We start from the raw sequence: 27,104 nt of genomic DNA, 5'->3' as shown, positions 1-27,104 counted from the left end.
TTTTCTTTGTAGAGGAGGAATGTCTGGCATGCCTTTGAAAGGAGGCAAGGTATGGAAATAAAACCTGTAACCGTGGTGAATGATATCCAGCACCCATCTGTCTTGGGTAATTAAATCCCAATTTTCTTTGAAAAGAGACAGCCTTCCTCCCAAAGGTGCTGCCAGGCGAGAATGTACTGGCAGCTGAAAAGGCAGGCCATTGGGTCTGCTTACGAAAGGACTGACCCCTGCCCTCACCAGAAGTCTGAGCAGGAGAACTCCCTGTCCTAGGCCTAAAAGAACCTTGAGCTCTGCCCCTACCACGTCTAGACCTACCCCTAGACTGGGAATCATAAGCAGGATAAGTCCATCCCTTAGTAGGCCAATTTCTACTAAACTGGAGGCTGCACCTGCAAAAATCCTTAACAGTTTGCATAGACTTAGCCTTGTCCTCCATTTTCTTTAAAACTGCTTCCACAGGCGAACCAAACAACACATCAGACTGCAAAGGAGCATCCAAAATCCTTGTTTTAACATGCTCAGCTAAATTCTGATCTTTCAACCAGGCATGCCTACGAAGAACAGAACCAGTGGCAGCCACCCTCGAGGAGGCCTGCACAGCATCAAAACCACACTGCAAGGAATGTTTACCCACCTGTTCAGACACATGAACTAAATCCTGCAACTCTTTACACTCAATACCTTCTGCCAGAGCATCCACCTTAGATTTCAATTGTGAAAGGAGGTAATTCTGATATTTTAACATGTGAAACTGACAATTCAATGCCCTCATGGCTAAAGTGGAAGACGTATACACTTTCTTTCCCCATCTATCCAAAGCCCTTGCCTCTTTATCAGGAGGAACAGGATTTTTAACAACAGAGGCCTTCACCCTTTAGGCCCCTGAGAGACAGTTTCGGGTCTGCCCTAGGACTCTTAAAAGATACTTATGAGCTTCAGGCACCCTATAGTACCTATCCGGTTTAACTGGTGCAGGAGGCAAAGAATCAGGATTTAGGGAAGCCTCTGCAAAACATCTTCCACCACATTCAGAACCGGAGGTATAGCTAAAGGCCTATGCTGGGGTAAAACAAGAATTCCTAAGCCTCTTCCTGGAATCAGAGAAATCTTGACCTTCCCATTTAAAATGCTCCCTCATGGAATGCAGAGTCTCTGAAAATGAAAAATCCTCAGGAGGAGAAGCTGAAGGAGTAGAATCATCCACATCAGAATCAGAATAAGGAGGATACTCCTGCAAGTCTTCAGAAGACTCAGAAGCCTCGAACAGTGCTCAAAACTCTCAAACTCAGGTTCCACCCTAGGCCTCTTATCAGGAGGGGCATAGAACCTCTTATCATAGTAATCAAATCCTCTGCCATTTTTAGCATATGTTTCTTAGGCAAAGACCCTGAAGCACTAGGAGAAACCCCACTGAAGCTACACTAGGCCTGCCTCTCAAAGAAGCCTTGGAAACAGAGGGGAGGCTCTAACCACCTTAGGAAGAGAGGGAAGAACAGCCACCTGAGAAGCCCCTCAGCCTGGCCTACTTCCTGAGAGGATACATCCTGTAACAATAAAGTCTCTCCCTGAGACTCCAAAGAAACACCTGGCAGAACCTCCGGCTCCACTGATTCTAAAGAACCGGCCAGGGACTGTCGGTTCTTCCACTCTAGGCTTTGCCGCTTTATCCTTGCGCTTTTGCTGAAGCGGCGGAGCATCCGACGGCATTTTATAATTACAACGCTTCCCAAAACTAACCTGGCACAGTCTAACCTTCTCTTAATAGTGCGTTTGTTAAATCTAGCACAAGAGCGGCATCCAACAACGCCGTGCTCAGGCCCTAAACAAGGTATACACAAAGTATGGTAATCCCTATGAGGTATCTGTTTCCCACAAGAAATACAGTTATTCACTTTTTCTGACATCCGGTTAAATACTGAGGCAAGAAAAACCAAAATATTCCCGGGGTACTTAGCCAACTTTGATTCGGTCTGAAACTCTGACTTCAGAAACTTTCAGAACGCCAACCTGCACTCGCAAAATTGCTTCTGCATCGGACCATGCGGCAAAAAAGACTGAGGATATGACGTCGGTCATGCGCATTAGTACCCTGACGTACTGACGTCAGTCTAATGACCGACGTCAGCCATATACTTTGGTATTCGGGCCAACTGGACAGCGGACTACCCAATAGTTAGGACTGCAGCAATGTGGAATGAAGAACATGTACAGTTTTGTACCTACCATAAATGTAGATGTTCGAGTGGTCACACTGCTGCAGTCATTACACTTGGTTATCCTGCCGTCAGGCGGTCCCCGCAGTCGGCCAGAGTTCCAAAGTCTTGGTCCGGCGTCAGTTGCTGTCGCTTCTTCCCTGACGTCAGTGCGCCAGGGGTATACAAGATGCATCCGACACCATTTTCTTCAGTTTTTCTTGCCCCAGATGTCAGGTGCACCCAAGTAGGTAGGCAATACATATTGCTAATAGAAAATATACATATAAAATAAAAACAATGCCTTCAGATACAAGCAAATACACCACAAAGGTTGTATAGGATAGAAAGGTATAGATAAGTCCAGCTAATTCAGAGGGGATGGAGGGAGGGTAACCTGGACTGCAGCAGTGTGAACACTCGAACATCTACATGTATGGTAGGTACAAAACTGTACTATGTTCATCGTGTTACACTGCTGCAGTCATTACACTTGGGTAGAATCCCAAAGCTAAGGTTGGGTGGCTGGCCTATAAGGAGTTAGGATTGGCTATGAGGCCCTGCAGAACTGCAGTGGCAAATCCTGCTCTGGATTTAGAGTAAAGAGGCAAGTGGTAATGCTTGGTAAAGGTGTGCACTGAACTCCAAGTTGCAGCCTCCAGAATTTCCTTGGTAGGTACTCCTCTGAGAAAGGCTGTTGAAGTGGCTGTTGCCCTGGTGGAATGTGGCCTAATGTTATTAGTGACTGATTTTCCATGCTGTGTGTAGCAGTAACAAATACAGTGTCCTATCCATTTGGATATAGTCTGCTTTGAGATAGCCTTGCCCTGTGATCTTGCAGCATATGCTACAAACAGTTGCTCAGTTTTCCTGAAAGCTTTTGTTTTGTCCAAGTAGAAGCGTAGCTGCCTGTGTATGTCTAAAGAGTGCATATGTTTCCCCCCTTTATTCTGGGGGTTTGGATAAAAAGTTGGCAAATGGATGGTTTGGTTAAGAGCCACACTAGATACCACCTTTGGCATAAAGGTAGGGTTTGTCCTTAAAGAAACCCTGTCCTGATGAAAAATTATAAAAGGTTCCACCGCCATTAATGCCTGTAGCACTGAGACTCTTCGTGCTTAAGTTACTGCCAGGAGCAGAGCTGTTTTCCATGATAAAAATTTTAGATCGGCTGTATTGGCTGGCTCAAAAGGTGGCAGTGTCAGTTTTTCCAAAACGAAATTGAGGTCCTAAGTTGGTGTTGGTGGTCTCCGGGGCGGTCTTATGTTTTTAGCCCCACTGACGTACTGCTTTAGCAAAGGATGAGAGAAAAAAGGAGGATCTGTGTTGTAATGTGCTGAAATGGCAGAGGCGTGGATCTTAATTGATGAGAAGGATAGGCCTTTATCCAGCATCTCAGTTAAGTATTGTAAAATCTGAGGAATGTTTGGGACAAGAGGGTCAAGGCTTTGGGCCTGGTTCCAGGCGCAGAATCTATTCAATTTTTCTGTGTAGGCTTTCCTGGTGCTAGGCCTCCTGGCCTCCAAAATGACATCCAAAACTGCTTTAGAGAGAGGTGCTGCCTGTTTGACTAATGAATCTGCCATGCAGCCAGGTTTAGGGTTTTGAGCTGACCGTGCAGGATCTAATTGTTTTGTTGAGTCAGAAGGTGTGGAATTTGAGGCAAGATCCATGCCGTGAGCCAAGTTCTTTAAGATTGGGTACCAGTGCTGGCGTGGCCAGTCTGGAGCAATCAGGATCATCTGTGTTTTTTCTTGTCTGGCTTTTAGGAGTACCTTTGAAAGGAGAGGCAGTGGTGGGAAGACAAACTTTTAGGCTTTTCCAGCTGAATGAGAGAGCATCCACTTTCCATGCTTGTGTGTGATAAGTCCTTGTGCAGAATTTTTGTAGTTGGCAATTCAGTGGGGAGGCAAAAAGATCTATGTCTGGGTATCCCCATTTTTGCGTTACCATGCTGAAGATTTGTGGAAGATTTGTGGATTCAATTTCCATTCATGAGGGTCCATGATACTTCTGCTTAGATCACCTGCCAGAGTATTTTTCCTTCCTGGCAGGAATTGTGCTTGCAGATGAACTTGATACGTTAGAGCTGTGTTCCACAAGGTCATGGCTTGCCTGCATAGGGGATAAGAATGAGTGCCCCCTTGCTTGTTTATGTACCACATTACTGTGGTGTTGTCATAACTGTCCTGGATGCAAAAGGTCCTTGAAAATTGTTAGGGCATTTTGAACAGCCAATATCTCTTTTTGATTGATGTGAAGATGCATCTGGTTCTGTGGTCCACTTGCCCTGAATGCATTTTCCTGCCATGTGTGCTCCCCAGGCGTAATCCGAAGCATCTGTTGTTAGAGTCTGCCTGGCTGTGGAAAGGGTAAAAGGCTGACCCTTGTTTAGGTGACATGCATGTGCCCACCATCGAAACTCCTGTTGTAGGCAGGGAATCATTGGTATTACTGCTTCTAAACTGTGAGAGTGTTGCGTCCAAGCACTTTTTAGGTACCATTGTAATTTCCTCATATGCAGTCTGGCATATGGTATTAGTAGTATGCAGGATGTCATGAATCCCAGGGCCTGCAGAATTTTTCTTGCAGGGAGATGGGACTTTTTTGCCAGTAATTGAAAATATTGAGTTCACTGAATTTGTTTGTCTGGCGTGAGATAAGCCATCTGGGCCGTTGTACTTAAGCTGGCACCCAGGAATATAATCTGTTGTGAGGGCACTAGTTTTGACTTCTTTTCGTTTACTGTGTACCCTAGAGAAATTAGCAACCTTTTTACAAATGCCAGATGCTGTAGAAGAATGTCCTTTGTCTCTGCTTGAATGAGGCAGTCATCCAGGTATGGATATATTTGAATTCCTTTTTATCTGCAAAATACAATTACTGGTGCCAGGCAGTTTGTAAAGACCCTGGGCGCAGTAAATAAGCCAAAGGGCAGTGCAGATAATTGGTAGTGCATTGTACCAGCTTTGAATCTGAGTTATCTACTGCAATTCTGTCTGACAGGGACATGCAGGTATGCCTCTGAGGCCCAGAGTAACAAGCCAAGCCTTCTTGCCCAGCATGGGTAGAAGCTGCTGTAATGTCAACATTTTGAATTTCGGAATATCCAGTTAAGTATTTAGAATTGAAAGGTCTAGTATGGGCCTCCAGGCCTTGTCCTTTCTGGGGACCAGGAAGAGTCTTGAGTAAAATCCTTGTCCCTGTTGTGGTACGTTTTGAATAGCTCTCATGTCCATGAGGGCTGAAATTTGTTTTTGTGCCTCTGCCCATTGATTCTGTGGCAGGTCTGGCATTCCTTTTAGCTTTGGTAACATATGAAAGTGGAACCTGTAACCCTGAGACAATATTCAGAACCCATTTGTCTTGGGTGATTGTTTGCCAGTTTTGAGAAAAAAGTGCTAGTTTTCCCCCTAAGGGGGCTGCCAAAAGGGAAGTGCTTGGCGTACGAAGGGGAAGTCATTGGGACTGTTTCCTATAAGGCTGAGACTTGCCCTCACCTCCTTTTGGGGTTGAGGTGCACCACTGTCGTTGTCTGTTAGAGCCTTGGGGTTGAGGTCTGCCTCTTGGGCGTCTGTATCTGCCTCTCTGTGGCCTGACACTGGAAAGGACCAATTCTTTGTTGGCCAATTTCTGCTAAATCGAGGTGGCTGTAACTGTAAGAAATCCTTGACTGTTTGCACAGATTTAGCTTTATCCTCCATTTTCAACACCTCTTCTGCCTTAACACCAAACAAGGTATCATGCTGTAAAGGAGCATCCAATAATTTTGCCTTAACATGATCAGGTAAACTCTGTTCTTTTAACCAAGCATGTCTTTGAATCACAGAAAGTACAGTTTTGTACCTACCATAAATGTAGATGTCCGATAGGTATGCATCTGCAGTCCTAACATATGGGTTGTCTTGCCTCAGGCAGCCCTTCGGTCGGCCGGATTCCAAAGTCTGGGCCTGGCTTCGGCTGATGTCGCACTCCACCCGACGTCATAGCTGCTGTGGTATAAAGGCATCAGCCGACGCCATTTTCCTCAGTGTTTCTTGCCCCAGATGCCAGGTGCCCTCTAGGAAGGCTAAATTTGGATAAATGCAAATAATTCCAAACAGTAGAGAGCAAAAAAAAAAATATATATATATATATATATATATATATATATATATATATATATATATATATATATATATATATACATATATACATATATACAAAAACAAATACACAATAATAATTTCCCCCAGCTAGCTAAAAGAGGGGTAAGTACTCTAGGAATACCACAGAGGGGAAGGAGGGTGGGTAATCCTGACTGCAGATGCATACCTATCGGACATCTACATTTATGGTAGGTACAAAACTGTACTATGTCCTTCAAGGATGCATCTGCAGTCCTAACATATGGGTAGAATACCATAGCCAAACTGGGGGAGGAGGCACTAAGATAAAGATGGTGTAGTCAAAATCCCTTGCAAAACAGCAGTTGCAAAACCTGCTCGGGATCTGGAGTATAAAGGAAGGTTATAATGCTTGGCAAATGTATACACGGAGCTCCAAGTAGCAGCTTCTAAAATGTCTTTGGTAGCCACTCCTCGTAGGAAAGCTGTAGTGGTGGCTGTAGCTCTTGTGGAATGAGGTCTGATGTTTTCAGGAGTTGTCTTTCCATGAAAAGAGTAGCAAAATCGTACGCAATTTCCTATCCATTTTGAGATTGTCTGTTTTGAAATTGCTTTTCCTTGCATTCCTGTTGCATACGCTACCAAAAGTTGGTCAGTTTTTCTGTTGGTCTTAGTTCTGTCCAGGTAGTAGCGTAATTGTCTGTGCACATCCAAGGTATGTAGCAGTCTTTCCCCCTGTTCTGTGGGTTGGGGAAGAATGTAGGTAAATGAATTGCTTGGTTCAATGATACTCTGGAGACCACTTTTGGCATAAAGGTAGGGTTGGTCCTCAGAGACACTCTATCCTGATGGAAGATAAGGAAGGGCTGTACTGCCATTAATGCCTGTAATTCAGATACCCTTCTTGCTGAACTAATTGCTAGCAGGAAAGCAGTTTTCCAAGACAAGAACTGTAAATCTGCTGTTGCTGCCGGTTCAAAAGGGGGAAGTGTTAGCTTTTCCAGCACAAAGTTGAGATCCCATGTAGGTAAAGGTGGTTTCCTTGGAGCCTTTACGTTTTTGATTCCTCTCAAGAACTGTCTGAGTAGAGGATGAGAGAAGACAGGGAGATCCATGTTGTATTCTGCTGAGATTGCTGATGCATGGATCTTAATGGAGGAGTAGGACAGGCCATTGTGGAACAGTTCTGCTAAGTATTCCAGGATGTGTGCTATGTTTGCCAGTGAGACATTTCCCCCTTTTCTGCACTCCACATGAGGTATCTTTTCCATTTGGCTGAATAAGTTTTCCTTGTGGAGGGTCTGCGAGCCTCCAGGATAATGTCCTTAACCCTCTGAGATAAATCTGGGTTATTTTGTCTTATGCAATATTCCAAGCAGCTAGCTGCAGTGTTTTCAAGTTTGGATGTAGGATCTTGTAGTTGTTCTGTGTTAGGAGTAAGGGACATAGAGGTAGAGGCCATGCGTGTGTCCGAGACATGCTTCTCAGCAGCGGGTACCAATGTTGCCTCAGCCAGTCTGGAGCTATCAGGATTACCCTTGGCTGATCCTCTTTGATATTCAGTAGGACTTTGTACATCAAAGGAAGAGGTGGGAATGCATATGCTGTCAGGTTTTTCCAGCTGAAGGAAATGGAGTCCACCCTCCAAGCAAGTGGGTGGTATGCTCTTGTGCAGAATTTCTTCAATTGGTGGTTGTGTGGGGAGGCGAACAGGTCTATCTCTGGTAGTCCCCATTTCTTTGTTATGGTTTTGAAGATATCTGGATGCAGCATCCATTCGTGAGCATCCGTGGTAGTTCTGCTTAAGGTGTCTGCTAGTGAATTTTCTTTTCCTGGTACAAATCTGGCCTGGAGTTGAATGCTGAGATTCAGGGCCACATTCCACAGGTCCATTGCCATCCGGCATAGAGGATATGAGTGTGTACCTCCCTGTTTGTTGATGTACCACATGACTGTGGTATTGTCTGTCCTTATCAGCAAGTGACCTTGTTGAAGGAATGGTCAGAATGCTTGGATTGCATGTTTCACTGCCAGCATCTCCTTTAGATTTATGTGTAGATTCAGCTGGTCTTGGGTCCATAGGCCTTGTATGCACTTGTCTACCATGTGTGCCCCCCAGCCTAGGTCTGAAGCGTCCGTGGTGATAATCTGGATTGGATGAGGTTTGTGGAAAAGCAGTCCTCTGTTCAACCGACAGGCCTGAGCCCACCACTGGAATTCTTGCTTCAGGCATGGAATTATTGGAATCTGGGCTTCTAGACTGTGCTTGTGTTGAGACCATGCATTCCTTAGGTACCATTGCAACTTTCTCATATGCAGTCTGGCATGCGGAATCAATATTATGCAGGATGCCATGTAACCCAGGGCTTGCAGGACTTTCCTTGCAGTAAGCTGAGTTTGTGTTGTTAATGCCATGAAATATACTGGGAGTTGCTTTTGTTTTTCTTCTGTGAGAAAAGCCATCTGAGTTGATGTATCCAGTTCTGCACCCAAGAATGTTATCCTTTGGGATGGTACTAGTCTTGATTTTTGCATGTTGACTGTGTATCCCAAGGCTTGCAACAATTGTATGACCTTTTCCAAATCTTTTGTTAATTTTGCCTTGTTGTCCGCTTGTATTAGGCAGTCGTCCAGGTATGGGTAAATTTGAATTCCCTGAAGCCTGCAATGAGCAATTACTGATGCCAGGCATTTCGTGAATACTCTGGGCGCAGTAGATAAGCCAAAGGGCAATGCTGAGAATTGATAATGCTCTGATCCTGCAAGAAATCTGAGGTGTCTTCTGCAATCTGGTCGTATAGGGACGTGCAGGTATGCCTCCTTGAGATCTAGAGTCACCAGCCAAGACTCCTTGTCCAGCATGGGAAGAAGTTGCTGGAGGGTCAGCATTTTGAATTTTGGAACAATGAGGTATGTGTTCAGAGCGGACAAGTCGAGAATAGGTCTCCATTGATTTTCTTTTCTTGGTACAAGGAAAAGCCTGGAGTAAAATCCTTGGCCTTGTTCCATAGGCGGTACCTTTTCTATAGCTCTCATCCTTAGTAAGTTGTTGATTTGTCTTAGAGCGTCTGTTTTTGGCTTGGTGGTAGGTTTGGCATTCCTCTCTTTTTTGGTAGAGTGTGGAAGTGAAACCTGTAGCCTTTGTCTATTGTTTGTAAAGTCCATTTGTTTCCTGTAATGTAATGCCAGTTGTGGGAGAATAAAGCTAGTTTTCCGCCCAAGGGTGCTTCCAGTTGCTCCCTGGTAGGCGGAATCAGAGCCAAGTCATTGTGTCTGTCCAGTGGAAGTAGTTGTAGTTGAATCTGTGACAGTACTTCTCTGATTGGTAGGTTGCCACTGACGTCCCCTGTAGGCCCCCCTGGATTGCCCTCTGCCTCTTGGGCGTCTATTTCTGCCTCTCTGTGCTCTAGAGGTGTCTGGAAAGGACCAATTCTTCGAAGGCCAATTTCTGCTAAACCTCGGAGGTTGGACCTGTAAGAAATCCTTGACTGTTTGGACAGATTTAGCTTTTTCCTCCACCTTCTTTAGAACCTCCTGTGCAGGGGAGCCAAACAAACTTTGTTTCTCCATAGGGGCATCTAGGAGTTTTGACTTAACATGATCTGGTAAGGATTGTTCTTTTAACCAAGCATGCCTTCGAATCACTGTTCCAGTCATAGCTGATCTAAAGGAAGCCTCCAGTGCATCATAGCCACATTTTAAAAAATGGTTACTGACCTGCTGAGAGTTATGTACCAATTCCTGAAGGGACTTGCGGTCTGTAGGTTCAGGGGAGGACAGTTTTTTTTATTTAGCTGGTCTAACAAAAATTCCTGGTACTGAATCATGTGGAATTGACAGTTTAAGGCCCTGGCCGAAAGAGTAGCAGAAGTATAAACCTTTTTACCCCATCTCTCTAATGCTCTAGATTCTCTTTCAGAGGGGAGAGGATTTTTGGCAGAGGCAGCTGCCACAGCCTTAGGGCCCTGTGAAATGGTTTCAGGATCTGCCACAGGAGCCTTATACAAATGGTAGTATGAGTCCGGGACCCTGTAATATCTGTCAGGCTTGGCAGGGGCCGGAGGAAGAGAATCAGGGCAGTACAGGCATCATTATATGCATCATCAACAACTGTTAGTACTGGAGGAATGGCTAAAGGCCTATGCTGTGGTAAGTGTAAAAAGGTCCTTAGCCTTTTCCTTGAATCTGAAAAATCCTGGCCCTGCCATTGAAAGTGTTCCCTCATAGCATGTAAGGTTTCCCCAAAAGAAAATTCTTCAGGAGGAGAAGCAGAAGGAATGGAATCTTCTGCATCAGAATCCTCATAAGGAGAATATGGGCCTTCCTGAGGGTCTGAGACATCTGAGTCATCCGAGGAATTGTCTGTGGAAACAGGTTCCGGGGGTTCAGTCCTAGGCCTCTTCTCTGGAGGGGGTTGAGAGGCCCGGTCTGGGTGAGGTTGGGATCCCCTGATCAAAGAAATGAGATCCTCAGCCAGGCTGAGCATTTGAGAACTAGAGGTAGGCCTGTGTGAGGGTGTTTTAGCAGGTAAGGCCTTAGAAGATTTAGCTGCTTTAGCCCTGGCAAAAGCCTTGATAGACATGGATGCAGGGGGTCTAGCAGCCCCACGTGCAGGGGTAGATATGTCTAAAGGAATAGTATCTGATAAATCCTGGGTGCTTGCTTCTGTAGGAACAATTTCTGAAGCCGATTCAACCATGCTCTGTGAAGCCTTGGCTACCGGAGGCCTGTTTTCGGCCGAAGGAAGAACCGAGGACTCGGTTTCAGCGAAACAGAGACACTGTGTGGCCTAACCGTGGTTTCAGCCGAAACCGCGGACCGCGAGTGTCGGTCCTTTTCCTTGCGTTTTTTAACTAATTGTGCTGTCGGAGTCTCCGACGGCATTTTGTAAGCAAAAGCGGGACCAAAAAACTCCTCTGCAAACTCTGACCGACGTCTAAGCGTCCGTCGGTTGAAAGAAGCACAGGCTAAACAAGCTGATACGTCGTGGTCCGGGCCTAAACAAGGAAGGCAGTAAGACAGGAAATCCTTATGAGGTATTTGTTTCCCACAAGTTAAACAATTATTTACTTTGTCTGACATCGGCTGAGGCAAGAAAGAGTCCCCAACGGGGTACTTAGCTTTTTAGAAGTCTTCGGTAGTAGAAATCTCTGGATCTGACCGACCGGCACTTGCGAACAGCTTCTGCTTCGGGCACCGCGCGGCAAGAAAGACTGAGGAAAATGGCGTCGGCTGATGCCTTTATACCACAGCAGCTATGACGTCGGGTGGAGTGCGACATCAGCCGAAGCCAGACCCAGACTTTGGAATCCGGCCGACCGAAGGGCTGCCTGAGGCAGGACAACCCATATGTTAGGACTGCAGATGCATCCTTGAAGGACATCCTGTAACTGCGGCTCTACAAGAGGCCTCTAAAGAATCAAACCCACATTGCAGAGTATGTTTTCCTACCTGTTCAACTGCACGCAATAAATCCTGCATTTCTTTACAGTCAGGAGCTTCTGAGCTTGCAAGCACTTTCTGTTTTAACTGAGCCATTAGATATTGTTGGTACTTAAGCATGTGAAACTGGCAATTTAAAGCCCTTACTGCTAAAAGTTGCAGAAGTGTAAGCTTTCTTCCCCCATCTATCCAAAGCTCTGGAATCTCTGTCAGAGGGTACTGGATTTTTTTGCAATGGAAGCCTTAACCCCTTTTGGACCATGGGAAATAGTTTCTGGATCAGCAGAAGGGTTTTTATAAAGAAACTTGTGAGAGTCAGGGACTCTATAATACCTATCTGGCTTTGCTGGTGCAAGGGGCAAAGAATCAGGAGACAAGCTGGATTCAGAGAACACATCATCTACAATATCTAGCACAGGCAGAATAGCCAGGGGCCTGTGCTGAGGCAATAAAAGGAAATCCCTGAGCCTTTTCTTGGATTCTGAATAATCCTGACTTTCCCAATGGAAATGCTCCCTCATGGCATGTAAAGTTTCCCCAAAAGAATAATCCTCAGGAGGAGAGGCTGAAAGGATATATTCTTCAGCATCGGAGTCCTCATAGGGGGGTAGAGAGTATCCCTGGTCTGAAGAGGAATCAGAGGAAATGGAAACCTGATCAGAGGAATCAGTCTGTATCCTGCCTAGGCCTTTTCTCAGGAGGGGGATGGGAACCCCTGATTAGAGTAACGAGGTCTTCGGCCATTTTAAGCATCTGTTTCTTAGGCATGGAGGACTGTCCAGGAGAATGCTGCACTTGCTTCTTTGTCTTTAATGGTACTTTTGTCTTGGCTGTTGCTTTAATTGTAAGTTGTGAAGGTCTGAAAACACCCTCAGAAGCCGATGCCTGCTCAGCGGCTCCCGACCCATCTGAGGGATTAGTTTCCGTAGGCCCAATACCTTGAGTTTCCAAAGGCCTAGTTGTCTCCACTTGAGAGTCAGAGGCGGCCTGTTGCTCTGAGGTAGCGGGTGTCAGGGGCTGCGAAAGCGCCTCACTGAGAACCGGTGACTGGCATAGAAGAGGTTTCGTCGGTTTTGGACCTCTGATGCCTGTCTTTATCCTTGTCTTTGCATTTTTTCTGAATTGCAGTCGTCGGTTGATCCGACGGCATAGTATAAATTTAACCTTCGGCCAAAGTAGTGCAAAGCAAAATCAAAACGTCTTTTTATAGTGCGTTTGTTAAATCTAGCACAAAACCGACTAGTGGCGTCGTGATCAGGGCCTAGGCATGTAATACAGTAAGAGTGGAAGTCCTTATGAGGTATTTGTTTCCCACAAAAAATACAATTAACTTTTTCTGACATCGGTCTGAGGCAAGAAAAAAAGTTTCCCCAACGGGGTACTTAGCTTTATTGAAGACTCTGGATCTGAAATTCGACTTCAAAAATCTCAAGAATTGTCCGACCGGCACTTGCGAACTGCTTCTGCTTCGGGCACCACGTGGCAAGAAAGACTGAAGAAAATGGCATTGGATGCATCTTATATACCCCTGGTGCACTGTCAGGGAAGAAGCGACAGCAACCAACGGTGGACCAAGACTTTGGAACTCTGGCCGACTGCGGGACCACCTGATGGCAGGATAACCCAAGTGTAATGACTGCAGCCGTGTAACACTATGAACATCATGAATGAAAGTATTTAGCGACAATAAGGGCCCAATGAAGAATAGTTTGGATGTTGAATAAGGCACTAAACCGACAGAGAGGTACGTCGTGGTCTGGGCCTAAACAGGTGACGCAGTAAGAATGGAAATCTCTGGGTGGTACTTGCTTTCCGCAGGCATGACAATTAACTTTTTCTGACATCAGTTAGAAGCAAGAAAAAAGGATCCCCAACGGGGTACTTAGCTTTAGAAGACTTCAGGATAATTCAATTCAGAAACGAAAACTCAGGTTGCAGCCAACCTGCACTCATGTGAACTGCTTCTGCTTCGGGCTCCTCAGCAAGAAAGACTGATGTAATCGCATTGGCTGCCTGTTTTTATAACCCTGACATCAGTCCTGGAGCGACAGCAACTGACGCAGAAATACTAAGTCTCTGGTATTCGGGCCGACTGAGGGCTACCTGCAGGCAAATAACCCAAGTATGATGACTGCAACAGTGAAACACGAAGAACATCTGAAAGTGTTGTGATCCTGCTCTAAAGTGCAGGAATTTCCTGCATGATTCCCTGATGGGGATGTGGAGGTGGGCATCTTTTAGGTCTAGGGTCACTAGCCAGGCATTTTTTGTTCGCATAGGCAGCAGCTGCTGCGATGTTATCATTCTGAATTTGGGGACCAGCAGGGAGGTGTTCAGAATGGATAGATCCAGGATCGGGCACCAAGTGCTCTCTTTTCTGGGAACAAGGAATAGACTGGAGTAAAAGCCTTTGCCTGTTTGATGAGGGGATAGGTTGTACTGTCCCTTGGGATATGAGAGTTTGGACCAGTTTCAATGCCTTTGCCCACTGATTTGGAGGTAAGTCTGGGTACCCTCTTGGAATTGGCAGTTAGCTGAAAAATAATTTGTATTCCTGAAAAATGATCTTTAAGACCCATTGGTCCTTTGTTACAGAAAGACAATTTTCTTTGAAGAGGAAGAGCCTTCCTCCTAGTTTTTGATGAGTGAAGGGAGGGCAGAGGGGGGGGGAAGGGGAGTCATTGTGTTTAACATAGAAGGTTGGCTTAGAAATCCTTGCCTTTGGGACGGAAGTGGTCCACTGTTTGCTTTTTTGCTGGCCTGCGGGGCTGACCTTGGCCCTGTCTGCTAGGTGCAGGGAAGGACCAGTGCTTAGAGGAAAGGTTCCTGCTAAACCTGGGAGGTTGAACCTGAAAGATCTTTTACTGTTTGCAACAATTTTGCTTTGTCTTCCATGTTTTTAAGCACCGCTTCTGCTTTTTCCCCAAACAAGCGCTCCTTATCTAGGGGTGCATCAATAAGTTTAGACCTAACATGATCAGGGAGACGTTGTTCCTTCAGCCATGCACATCTCCTAATAACAGAGCCGGTCACTGCTGCCCTGCTAGAGGCTTCTAGGGCGTAATATCCACACTGTAATGAGTGTTTGGCCACTTGACAAGCAGAGTGCAGTAAATCTAACTCTTTTGAACTGGCACAGTCAGGAAATGTAGAAATCTTTTAATTTAATACTTCCAAAGTGAGTTGATATTTTAACATATGGAACTGACAACTGAGTGCTCTGATAGCTAAGGTTGCAGAGGTGTATACTTTTTTTTTACCCCATCTCTCCAGAGCTCTGGAGTCCTTGTCAGAAGGAAGAGGATTCTTGGCAGAACTGGTCTTAGCTCCCTTTAGGTCCCTGTGTATTGACCTCTGAGTCTGTAGTAGGATTTTTGTACAGGTATTTGTGAGAATCCGGTACTCTATAGTACCGGTCAGGTTTACTGGGAGCAGGAGGGAGGGTCTTAGGGGCCAAGCTGGATTCATGGAAAACATCATCCACCATTTCTAAAATAGGGGGGATGGCCAGGGGTCTGTGCTGGGGCACGTCCAGAAATGTCTTTTCTTAGACTGTGGGAAGTCCTGAGATTCCCAATGGAAATGTTCCACGAGGAAGTGAAGGGTTTCCACAAAGGAAAGGTTCTCTGGATGGGGAGGCAGAAGGGATGGATTCCTCTGCATCTGAATCCTCATTAGCAGTCAGGGGATGCTGTTCCTCTTCAAAACTGAATAGTCAGATTCCTCAGAATCCTGTTCTGTCAATTTCTGGAGAAGGGTGCCTTTTCCTTTTCGAAGTTGTGGCCTGACTACCCCGGATAAGGGAGATACGACCCTCTGCCATTTTAAGCATTTGTGTTTGGGGTAGTGGAGCAGTAACAAGATGGTGGCTAGAAGCTGATTTCCTAGGAGTGGCCTGGCTTCTAGGCCTGAGGGAATCTGTCGGTCTGAGAGAAATGGTAGTCAGATGAGAAGATGTCGGTTTGTCTAGCTTCGGTAGTACGAAAGGTCTGCGTCGCGGCTCTGGACCCAACTGAGGCAGACACAGCCAAAGGCTCGGAAGACAAAGAAGATTTCTGTGGCATACCGGACTCTGAAAGGGTCTCAGTAGAGGTCTGGGTAGATATTGAATCGGGCATCAAAGGCTGCAAAAGCACCTCACTGAATTCCCGAGAACCGACTACCTGCTTAGCAGTAGAGTAGTCGGAAGGCTTAGTCTTGTGTGGTCTGTCTCTATCATTAGATCGACGTTTTTTCATCATGTCCATGGATTGTTGGCTGACAGATGCCATACCAGAATCTGAAGATGGAACATGAAAATAACTCTACAAAAAGAGCTCTACGGCAAATGGTTCTCGCATTAGAGAGGGCACAGAACTGGCAACGGGGATGTCGTAGTCTGGGCCTAAACAACTGACGCAATAAGAATAGAAGTCTCTGTGTGGGATCTGCTTTCCACAGACGAGAATGGTTAACTTTTTTGGACATCAGTTAGTGCAGGAAAAAAGGATCCCCAACGGGGTACTTAGCTTTAGATGTTTTCAGCTGAAATTCAACTTCTGGTAGCGACCAACTGGCACTCGCGCGAACTGCTTCTGCTATGGGCTCCACGGCAAGAAAGACTGGGGTAATGATGTTGGCTGCCTTGCTTTACAGCACTGATGACTGGACGTCAGACTGCAGCCAACGCAAAAAAACATCAACTCTGGTGTTCAGGCTGTCCGAGGGCTACCACAGCAGGGATAACCCATAAGTGATAACTGCAACAGTGAAACAACGAAGAACATTTGCCATAGTTTTCAGGCAAATATCAAGCTTAAGGATGTCACTATGTGGATTTCGAAGAAGCTCCATTTCCAACATGAAAGATTGGTTTGGAATGAGGCCATAACACACAGAATGTTAAAACAATCTAAAGGAATGCAGAAACATTTGGAAATACTGCATTTTCATGTTGCACTTGCGTCTTTTCTAACACCACAATTAGAAAAGTAATAAATATAATGGAAATTTCTGGATTAGGGGCTGTTGTCCCTTATGTAGCAGGGTATTTTCAGTGTTGGATCTCTGATTCAGCATTTTATTCAAGTACTCCAGTTTCCTCTCATTTCCCAAAAATGCTACTCTACACTGTGTAAATGTATTACATTTACACTACCCTGGTGTCCCAAGTTCTGGCTGCAAAAAGAGTACAAGGCAGACCATATAATTTACCTGGTTAACTAATTAATACATTAGAAAAATGGAACAGTTAAGAACTGCAAAGAAAACTCCCTTTCTGTGTCACTAGGCATTTTATCAATTAATGAAAAAAAAAAAAAAGATGAAATTTTACAGGATGACCCAGAAAGTTAGGGAAGGGAATAAGATCATGGATTACACAGGTTTACCGATATAAATAATGATAAAGCAAAACAATACATGGACTCTCCAAATATATACTCACTGCACCCTGCAACTATCTGCTTAACCCAAAGCTGATCATGGGACAGCCATGGCATATCACAGCAATAACTTGCAGCAAGACAAACTAATCCTAGGCCACCGCCACTCACATGGCACAAACACATGTATAGCTATGGATAAAGATGGGGGATTACCCACCCACTACAGCATGTCTTCTTCATTTGGAAGCCAAGTGAAGAACCCAGCAAAAACCCACATGGATACAGGGATGACATGCAGACTTCATAAGAGACAGCAAAGAAAAAAATAAAGTTTTGCAAACTTCCCTACTAACTTTAGAAAGTATCAAGAGTCAAAACAGTTTTGCACACCACCTGTCAGATAATTCTTCCACCTAGAAACAAACAGTAAACTCTGTCATGATACTGACGTATCGCAAAATGGGACAGGAGGCATCCAAACCCACAATAATCAATCTGTTATGGACTAACACCATCAGATTTGTGAGACAATGACATACTACCTCCCCAAATGAGGTGCTAAAAACTACAGCCAATGACACTTGGCAGTAAAATGGTCTCCAAAATGCAAAACTTTTAGGTCCCATGCAACTACAGCAGCCATGCTGAAGCTTCTGTATAGGAACCAAAGCATAGGTGGCCTAAGGCGGGAAATCCCACACCAAGAATACTGCAACATAGGAATAGGAAATCTGCAAGTTCTCCTGTAGAGGACTGCACGTGAAGTCTAAGGCTGAGGTACCTTAAAATATTTGTCCTAAAATGAAGTACAGAAACCTTGAAGTTACCTAATTAGTTAGCAGTACGGGAAATGGGTACAAAAATTCTATTAGTGTTAAAATGGAGTTTCGCGACTTCAGCTTTCCTGCCATAACTGAAGCTCATCTTTTGCTACTGTACAACTCAAAATAGCAGGTATTGCACCTGTAACAGGTAATTTGCAACAGTTTTCACAAGCAGCACAGCACATAACCCAACCAAATAAATCACCCTAAAACACCTGTTTATAAATTACACCAACTTATTCCCCGAAAAAATACACTACCTTTATCCAACTGGTATACAAGGAGACACGCAGGCGAGACGACCAGCGAACTGTGTGAAGAATGTCACATTCACTCATTTCTGCTGTGTTCATAGCCAACTGTTCAATATAGCTCTTTGAAGGTGGTAAAATACCAAGTATTCTCCATAGAAGCAAAAAGCAGTACTGCAGGGAACAAGCCTCCTGCAAATAAAAATGCAAGGTTTAAAATGTGTCTTACTATTTCCAAACCCCAGCAGGTACAAAATCCCAGAAGATATAAAAATTTTAACTGTTACAATGAGCGTCTCACCAATGGAACAATGGTCTTGTTTTCTTCACGTCTTTGATTGTCAAAATGAGAATCAGCAGCCAGGAGTGATATCAGTGCTGCATAAAGCTGGTTGTATTGTTCACTCTTGCTGAAAAGAATTGTCCTTATCTTATAATAAAAAAAAAAAAAAACTAGTTAAAAACAACAAGCACAGTCACTCCATAATACATGCTCAAACTCCCAAGTACCCTTTACACAATGAATAAATGCATAAAAGCTCAAGGGCTAGCAATCCATATGTAACATGGGAGGCTGTTCAATCAGACAGACTATTCACATCAAGACCACTCCACATAACTCAAGTGAGATAACCTAAACCTATAGCTCTCTCCACCTTGCTCTCTCTTTCACCAGTTTACTCTAACAAAAGATAACTAAACAGCAAAATTAAGAAAACTCAAGTTCAGGTGCTACTCACCAAACCTACTTCAGGCAAAATTATATTTTCACCAAATCTTGAAAAAGTGGAGTGTTGGTCACATCGGAAATTCATGATGACTGAAACAGACTGAAGTAGACAGAAGCAGACATCAGCCCACCTACCTTTCCAACGATCAGACATATCTATGACAAGTACTGCTGCCATTACGGAAAGCCTAAAGATTTAAGATGCATCTTAGTATTTCTATGGTGTTATCTGGTGGTATTAGCAGAGTACCTTCTGTATGCATCTGGCTGACGGCTCTGAATACCTGAGTCATGACTAATACTTTTTCACAGTTACACTTTTTTTTTTCCTCTGGAGCATGCTGCACTCCTTTCCTCACTACTTCATTTTGTTGTCAAGCCATAACAAACACAGTCACTTTTTCTCTTAGCCTTTTATTTTAACTCTTCCAGAGTCAGTTCCTCCAAGTTTTAAGGGAAGGACACGGACTGAAGGAAGGAGAAATGAATTTAGGACACGAGATATATTCAGTTAGGCTGTCTGGACTTCGCAAAGAAAATCTAGAAGTTTAGCTCATTTCCAAACACATTTGCATTTTACATTTATCATAACAGTTTAACAGCAGAAAAAAAAATTAAGAAAGCCCCTGAACACCCTAACCAACTCAGCACACCGCTTACTAAACAGTCAAGAAAAGTAATCAAACATCCACAAACCATGGATTATTTTTCAATACAAGGCCAACAAAGTCAAAGTACAATTGTGCAGGTGTCTTTACCATAACAGTGGCTTCACTGTTGGATTAGCTGCTATGGTGTCCTTGTACATCTAGTTAGAAGTCTACAGCTCAAACACCTCCCCACCTTTGTGCAGCATATTTATGTCCCAGGACATCCAAGTGGGCCAGAATGAGAAAGTCATCTGTCTCTCATGTTAGAGCTTTCCTGCCCAGAGACCACGGCAAGCACACAAGTTGAAGAGTTAGAACAAAGGGAAAGCACAGGCATGTAGATGGGAAGAGATACAATACACAACACCATGCTGCAAGAAAAAGGGTAAGGAGAGGTAGAAGCAAGTCATGATAACCCCCAACCACTGCACATTATCCAGCAGACTCAGGTCTTTAAAAGCAGAGAGAGACTGGGTAAGAACAAGGTTTGTACGGTACCCCACCTCAGCCCAAAAAGACCTAAGGGCTCATGGAAAAAATCAGTGGAGATGATGGATGGGAGATGGTACCATTAAAGTAAGTTGCCTACTTAAATGTAGTATGTTCTTCATTTAGATCCCTGTTGCAGTACTCCTTACTACCAGGACAATTACAAGAGATTTACGGTGCATGAGGGGTGGCCTGAGAAAAGTGAATCTGGTTGAGTATGGCCTGTATAACTGGCTTACCCAAGCAAACCCTAGCCCTGAAGTTGATGTCCAAACTGTAGTGTTTATAGAGAAGTTGTGAGCCCATGTCCAAGTGGCAGCTTCTAGAACAGATTGCGTGTCTACTCCTTTCAAAAGGCCACAGTAGTTGCTGTATCCCTGGTACTAACATCCCTGTTTGGGTCTACACACATTTACCTTGAAATGAGTAGCAGAACTATATGCACTGTGATAAGCATTTAAACAGTTAATTGAGTCACTGGATCACCTTTTGTTCAGCAAACATGGTTAACAATTAGCTTTTGTTGTCCTAAACTCCCTAAAGACATCACATTTTCAATTAGACAGTCCAAAATAAACACAATCACTAAAACCATAATTCTAAGTGAAGTTAAAATACTGAGTATGAACAAATAGATGGTGACAATATCATATTATAAATGTTGACAAATATTCAACAAGCTATAAAAATATGTCGAGAGTATATAAAGTATTCTACATCTCAAGTTATTTTTGTTACTAACAGCACCAAGTGGAGAATCCTTTCCACTTGGCTGTGTATGATTTCCTGGTATTGGGTTTCCTGGTTTCTTACAGAACTCAAATCACCCCTTAAGAGTAAAAATGCCTTTTAAGGATTAAAATCCTATTATCCAGACAGTGAGACTGAGGGAGTTTAAATTTGGATGAAGCAGCTGCAGAAAAAAGTTATGTACTCACCATAACGTTCCATCTAAGTTGTCCATCTCGCAGTCATTCTTCACTGGTTGTGATTGGAACAGATCCTCTGCTCCAACTCAGCTTATACAAAAGCTCGAGGACTTCCACTAGTTTGTGGCTGTAGCCCTACCCAATCATGCTTCAGGAAAGCTCCCCAGATCTTGTTTGCTGACATAACAATATAGATACCAAACAAACTATTTTCATGTCTATTACATCAATGAAAAAGGTCAGAGAACATTTGCCAGCTGTAACAGCTCAGTCCTCCAGGAGCGAAAGGCTGAGGCAAGGAAGGTGAGAAGCAAGAATGAAGGTGAGCTGGACAACAAACACGGAACGCTATGGTGAGTACATAACTTCTTTATGTAATGTTGTCCTATCTCGCCTTCTTCACTGGTTGGGACAGCGTCCTAGCACCATATTTCTTGGGTGGCTTCACGGGAGAATATTTTTCAGAATAGTGGACCCAAAGTAGGCCCTGTTCCTGTAGGCCAAATCAGCTTTGCAATGAGTGATAAAGGTATGAGGCCTTACCCATGTTGCTGCAGCACAAATGAGATCAACTAAAAGCAGACGAGCTTGCTACAGCCCTTATAAAATGACCTTTTACTTTTCCAGGAAGTTCTCTGTTTCGAGATTTTAAGTAAAGGTAATACAATCTGAAAGCCATTTTGAAAGTGTGACTTTTGATAGAGGAACACCTTTCTTGTCATCTAAAAATATAATAACAGATCAGATTTTCTGCAATCCTTTGTTCTACTTAAATAGAAGCGTAATTGCCTATGTACATTTAGCTGGTGTAGCATATACTCTACCCTGTTGCCATAGTTGGGGAAAAACTGTTAAGTCTATGGATTGATATAAATTAGATTCTGAGCACACTTTAGGTAGAAAAGATAGGTTTGTTCATAGAGATACTCTATGTGGAAAAGCATGTAGGGGGCCTTATCAACAGTGCTTGTAGCTCTGACACTCTTCTAGCAGAAGTGATGGCTACCAAAAAGATGGTCTTCCACATTAAAAAAGAAAAGTTGTGCAAGAACTTACCATAACCTTAGATGTCCTTCTCTTCTATGTTGCAGTACTCAGTTCCACCCACCTACCCCCTGTCATTGTCTGACTACTATCCCAGGTATCATCTGTGGGTACACTGCCATCATCTCCCCTGGTATCAACCAACACAGCCATTCTACTGCCCTGGGACTGGCCTACATGCAAGTCTAAGGGTCTCATATTAAGACCCTCCTGGTCAAACCTCACAAGCACTACTGTATGCGGCAAAACAATCCTGATGAGGGTTTGTGCAGTTGTCACTTATACCCAACGTCGGTTTATGGCCCTGGTAAGAGACATCACATGTACCCTCCTGAAACAAAGACTTTGGAATAGTGGCCAGATGATGGCACTGCAAGCAGCAACTGGGATGGAAGGAAATAAATAGCTGATCTTACTTCCTGATATCGTTGGTTTTGTCTAAGTAATATCAAAGTTGTCTGTGTACTTCCAGGGATTGTAAGGTCCTGAGGCATTTTGTGGATGAGGACAAAAAACTGGTAAGTTAATGAATTGATTCAATGAGAGTTCATCACCTACCTTGGGCAGGAAGGAAGGGTTGGGTCCTGAGGACTAGTCTGTCCTTGTGGAAAACAAGGTAGGGAGAGGTGGCCCTAAGGGCTTGGATCTCTGAGACCCTACTGTTTTGAATACTGCAACATCAGAGTAGAAAGACATCTTTAGATCACAGGATGATACAGGTTCAAAAGGGGAGGATAATCAAATGGGATAAGAAAGTTTAGGTCCCATGCCACTGGAGGTTCTTTGATGGGTGGTCAGCACCCCCCAGAAAAGCTTTGCAAAGTCTTTGGGACATTACATTCAGCCCCCATTCACCTATATGAAGTCTGATATAGCTGCTAGTTGAATTCTAGTAGAAGGTGCAGCTGCGTGCCTTCATTAAAAAGCTTTGCCAATAATTATAATAGAGGATATAGGAGCAAAGAAAGGGTTAATGTGAATATTCAAGGCCCAAAAAGAAAATCTCTTTCATTTGCTCGTATATAATTTCCTGGTTGAAGCCTTATGAGACAAATTCAAGATGTTTCACTGAAGAAGAAATGTCAGGGAGCCTGGCTATGTGTGGAACTGGAGCAGCCAAGCTGTCAACTTGAGGGTTCGAACAGATGGGTGGAGCATCCCTGATGTAGGAGTCAGGAGGTCTGGAACTTGGTCGAGAATCCACGGTTCCTCCTGGAGATGAGGCCAAAGAAAGGGGAATGATATTTGATGAGGCCAGTACAGGGCGACTAGCATTAAACTTTTAAATGAGCTGGCTTTCTGAAGGACTTTGGGTATCAATGGAAAGGGGGAGGGGGCATAGAGACCATCTGGGGGCCAATCATGTACAAGTCCATCCCTTGGTGACTCTCCTGGGGGGGGGGGGTCCGGGCAAAGTTGCTGCTGCATTTGGCATCCATGGACGTAGCAAAAAGGTCACACAGTAAGGCTGGTCCCACTTACAGAAAATATCTTCCGCCACTTCCTGTTTTAGGGACCACTCGTGGGACATCAGAATCGCTCTGCTGAGTTTTGTCTGCTATCACTCTGGATTTCCCTGGGATGTGCGTTGCTATCAGAAAACGTTGTGAAGAGGCTGTCCACTGCCATACTCTCAGGGCCTCCCAACAGAGGGGTAAGACTTGGTTCCTCCTGGCTTACAAACCACATAACTGACTTGTCTGTCTGTACTGCAATAAGAGCCCTGGAATGCTTGCAACGCTAGAACCACTGCCCTCATCTCTAGGACACTGATGTGCAAGTAGGCTTCGTGATCCCGCCAAGTACCTTGGACTGTCTTTCTCAGATAATGCCTCCCCAATCTCGGAAGCATCTATGGTCACTGTGGCTAGCAGTTGTGGAAGAACAAAGGGTCGACAGAGTCACATGAGTAGAAAAGCTACCATCGAAGGTCTTTCCTGCAAGATTCTGTTATAATTTGGTGAGACATGGGTAAGCTCCTGCATGGACCACTGAGTGAATAGCAGCCACTACAAAATTTGCATATGCAGGCGTGCCAATGGTATCAAACTTATTGCTGCTGCCATGGTAACAAAGACTTTCAGGACAGTTCTTGCTTGCACTTTTCCTGGAAAGTAGATTTTTGACTTAGTGTCCTAGAACTTGAACTCTTCCGGGGGTGGAGGGGGGGGGGGTGGCGGGTTCACCATTTGTTTTCCATCTAGATCTTCTTCTATAAAAATGATACACTGAGATGGCAACAAGGCAGATTTTTCGTAATTTATTAGGATCCCTAGGTGACAACAAAGCTGTGTGGTGGTGTCTCTTGCTTTTGTTAGTATATGCTCGGAAGTGGCAGTTAGCAGCCAGTCGTCTAAGTACGAAAACACTATGAATTCCTAGGCGCCTCAAGTGAGCAGTGACTACTGCCATCAACTTGAACACTCTGGGGGCTGTACTGAGACCAAAGGGCAGAGCTCAAAACTGGTAGTGACTGGCTTCCAGCCGAGATCGCAAATGACTCCTGGATCGCCTGCCCATTTTTATGTGGTAGTACACATCCTGGAGGTCCATCTAGCACATCCAATAGTCTTGTGTCAGAAAAGGGAAGTATCGACTGCAGTGTTACAATCCAGAACCATTTTTTTTTTTCAAATTTACAGGATGATTAATTTGCTGAGATCCAAGATGGGTCTCCATCCCCCTGTTTTCTTAGGAAATAAAAAGAACCTTGAGTAAGTTTCAGGATCCAATCTGGTCTGCAGCGACTGCTTGGATGACTTTTTTGTCTAGCCTTTTACTTTCCCACCCCAAACACAAAAAACATCCAAGAAGTTCCACCCAGTCACAGGGAAAAGGGTATGGAAGTAGCCTCTAAATACGATCATTTGTACCCACTTGTCTTTTGTAATTTTTAGCCAGGCTTTTGGGTACAAAGGTAAGTGAACCCAGACGGCCCCTCTGAGAATCACCACGTGTGTCCTGGAAAGCTGTCTGGGAATATCAAAACCACATTTTTCCCTCCTTCCGACCTTTCGGGTAAGGTCTGGTAGGTAGGGAGAAACAGATTCCAACGGCAGAATATGGTTAGTATGTCTGTCTTTTGGCTCTAACAACGACGAGCCATTGAAAGGGGCGTTAACAAAAGACTTAAAAGGTTCTGCAAAGTCATACAAGCACATCCAGGAATGTCTCCTTAGGGAAATTCCTGTATCCGCTGCTCTACTCACTCCATTTGCTGCATAAGAAATAAGCCTCATGGAGGAGTTGACCACTTAAGTTAGGTGGAGAGCTGAGAGGAAAAGTACAATTTTGTACCTACCATAAATGTAGATGTTAGAGTGTATACCCTGCTGCAGTCATCACACTAGGGTTATCCTGTCGTCAGGCAGTCCCCGCAGTCGGCCTGAATTCCAGTCTTGGCCCGGCGTCAGTTGCTGTCGCTTCTTCCCCGACGTCAGTGCGCCAGGGGTATATAGAAGGCATCCAACGCCATTTTCTTCAGTTTTTCTTGCCCCAGATGTCAGGTGCCCCCCCAAAATTATGGTCAGTAGATAGTACCAATAATAAAAGTTTAGCACAAACAAAAAGTACAGTTTTGTACCTACCATAAATGTAGATGTCCGATAGGTATGCATCTGCAGTCATCACATATGGGTTGTCCTGCCTCAGGCAGCCCTTCGGTCGGCCGGATTCCAAAGTCTGGGTCTGGCCTCGGCTGATGTCGCACTTTCCCTGACGTCAGAGCGTCTGGGGTATAAAAGCATCAGCCGACGCCATTTTCCTCAGTTTTTCTTGCCCCAGATGCCAGGTGCCCTCTAAGGAAGGCTAAAATTTGGAGAGATGCATTTTAAAAACAAATCCAAACATGCACAGTACTATAAAAACAAATACACCATAATAGATCCCCCCAGCTAGCTATAAGAGGGGTAAGTACCCAAGAAATACCACTATAAAAGGGGTAAGCACAAAAAAAATACCACAGAGGGGAAGGAGGGAGGGTAAATCTGACTGCAGATGCATACCTATCGGACATCTACATTTATGGTAGGTACAAAACTGTACTATGTCCTTCAAGGATGCATCTGCAGTCATCACATATGGGTAGAATACCACAGCCAATCTGGGGGTGGAGGTACTAAGTAAAGGATGGTGTAGCTAAAATACCCTGCAAGACTGCCGTAGCAAAGCCTGCTCTGGATCTGGAGTATAAAGGTAAATTGTAATGCTTGGCAAATGTATGCACGGAGCTCCATGTAGCAGCTTCTAAAATGTCCTTGGTAGCCACCCCTCTTAGGAAGGCTGTGGAGGTGGCTGTGGCTCTCGTGGAATGAGGTTTAATGTTAGCTGGCACAGTTTTTCCATGAAAGGAGTAACAAAAACGAATGCAATTTCCTATCCATTTTGAAATTGTCTGTTTGGAAATTGCTTTTCCTTGTGCCCCAGCAGCATATGCTACAAACAGCTGGTCAGTCTTTCTGTAACTTTTAGTTCTGTCCAAATAGTAGCGCAACTGTCTGTGTATGTCCAGGGTGTGCGGAAGTTTCTCCCCTTTATTTTGTGGTTGTGGGAAGAAGGTAGGCAAGTGAATAGCTTGGTTCAAAGATACCCTGGATACCACCTTTGGCATAAATGTAGGATTGGTTCTCAATGAAACTCTGTCCTGATGAAAAATAAGAAATGGCTGTACTGCCATTAGAGCTTGTAACTCAGATACTCTTCTTGCTGAGATTATGGCCAGGAGGAAGGCAGTCTTCCAAGACAGAAACTGTAGATCTGCAGATGCTGCTGGTTCAAAGGGAGGAAGTGTTAGTTTTTCCAACACGAAGTTAAGGTCCCAAGTAGGTAGAGGTGGTTTCCTTGGAGGATTGATGTTTTTGATTCCTCTTAGAAACTGTCTCAGGAGAGGATGAGAGAAGACAGGTGGATCAACATTGTATTCTGCTGAAATTGCTGAGTCATGTATCTTAATGGAAGAGTAAGACAGGCCGTTGTGGAACAATTCTGCCAAATATTCCAGTATATGTGCTATGTTCATCACTGTCGCATCTAGGCCCTTTGTTGTGTTCCAAGTGTGAAATCTTTTCCATGTTGCTGAATAT

The 27,104-nt window shown here is 44.4% G+C and overlaps 1 protein-coding gene across 1 annotated transcript in view; it reads right to left on the bottom strand.

Moving 5' to 3' along the window:
• Positions 1 to 27,104, bottom strand: part of UBR4 (ubiquitin protein ligase E3 component n-recognin 4) — a 3,959,899-nt gene that overhangs the window by 3,245,152 nt on the left and 687,643 nt on the right. Inside the window, 2 exon segments of the mRNA XM_044087073.1 lie at positions 18,191 to 18,373; positions 18,483 to 18,611. Of these exon segments, the coding sequence (XP_043943008.1) occupies positions 18,191 to 18,373; positions 18,483 to 18,611 (312 nt within the window).

The sequence above is a fragment of the Protopterus annectens genome, chromosome 1.part1 (assembly GCF_019279795.1).
Source record: "Protopterus annectens isolate FY-2018-M chromosome 1.part1, PAN1.0, whole genome shotgun sequence".
In the NCBI taxonomy this organism is placed as follows: Eukaryota; Metazoa; Chordata; order Ceratodontiformes; family Protopteridae; genus Protopterus; species Protopterus annectens.
This window is presented reverse-complemented; position numbering and strand designations above follow the sequence as displayed.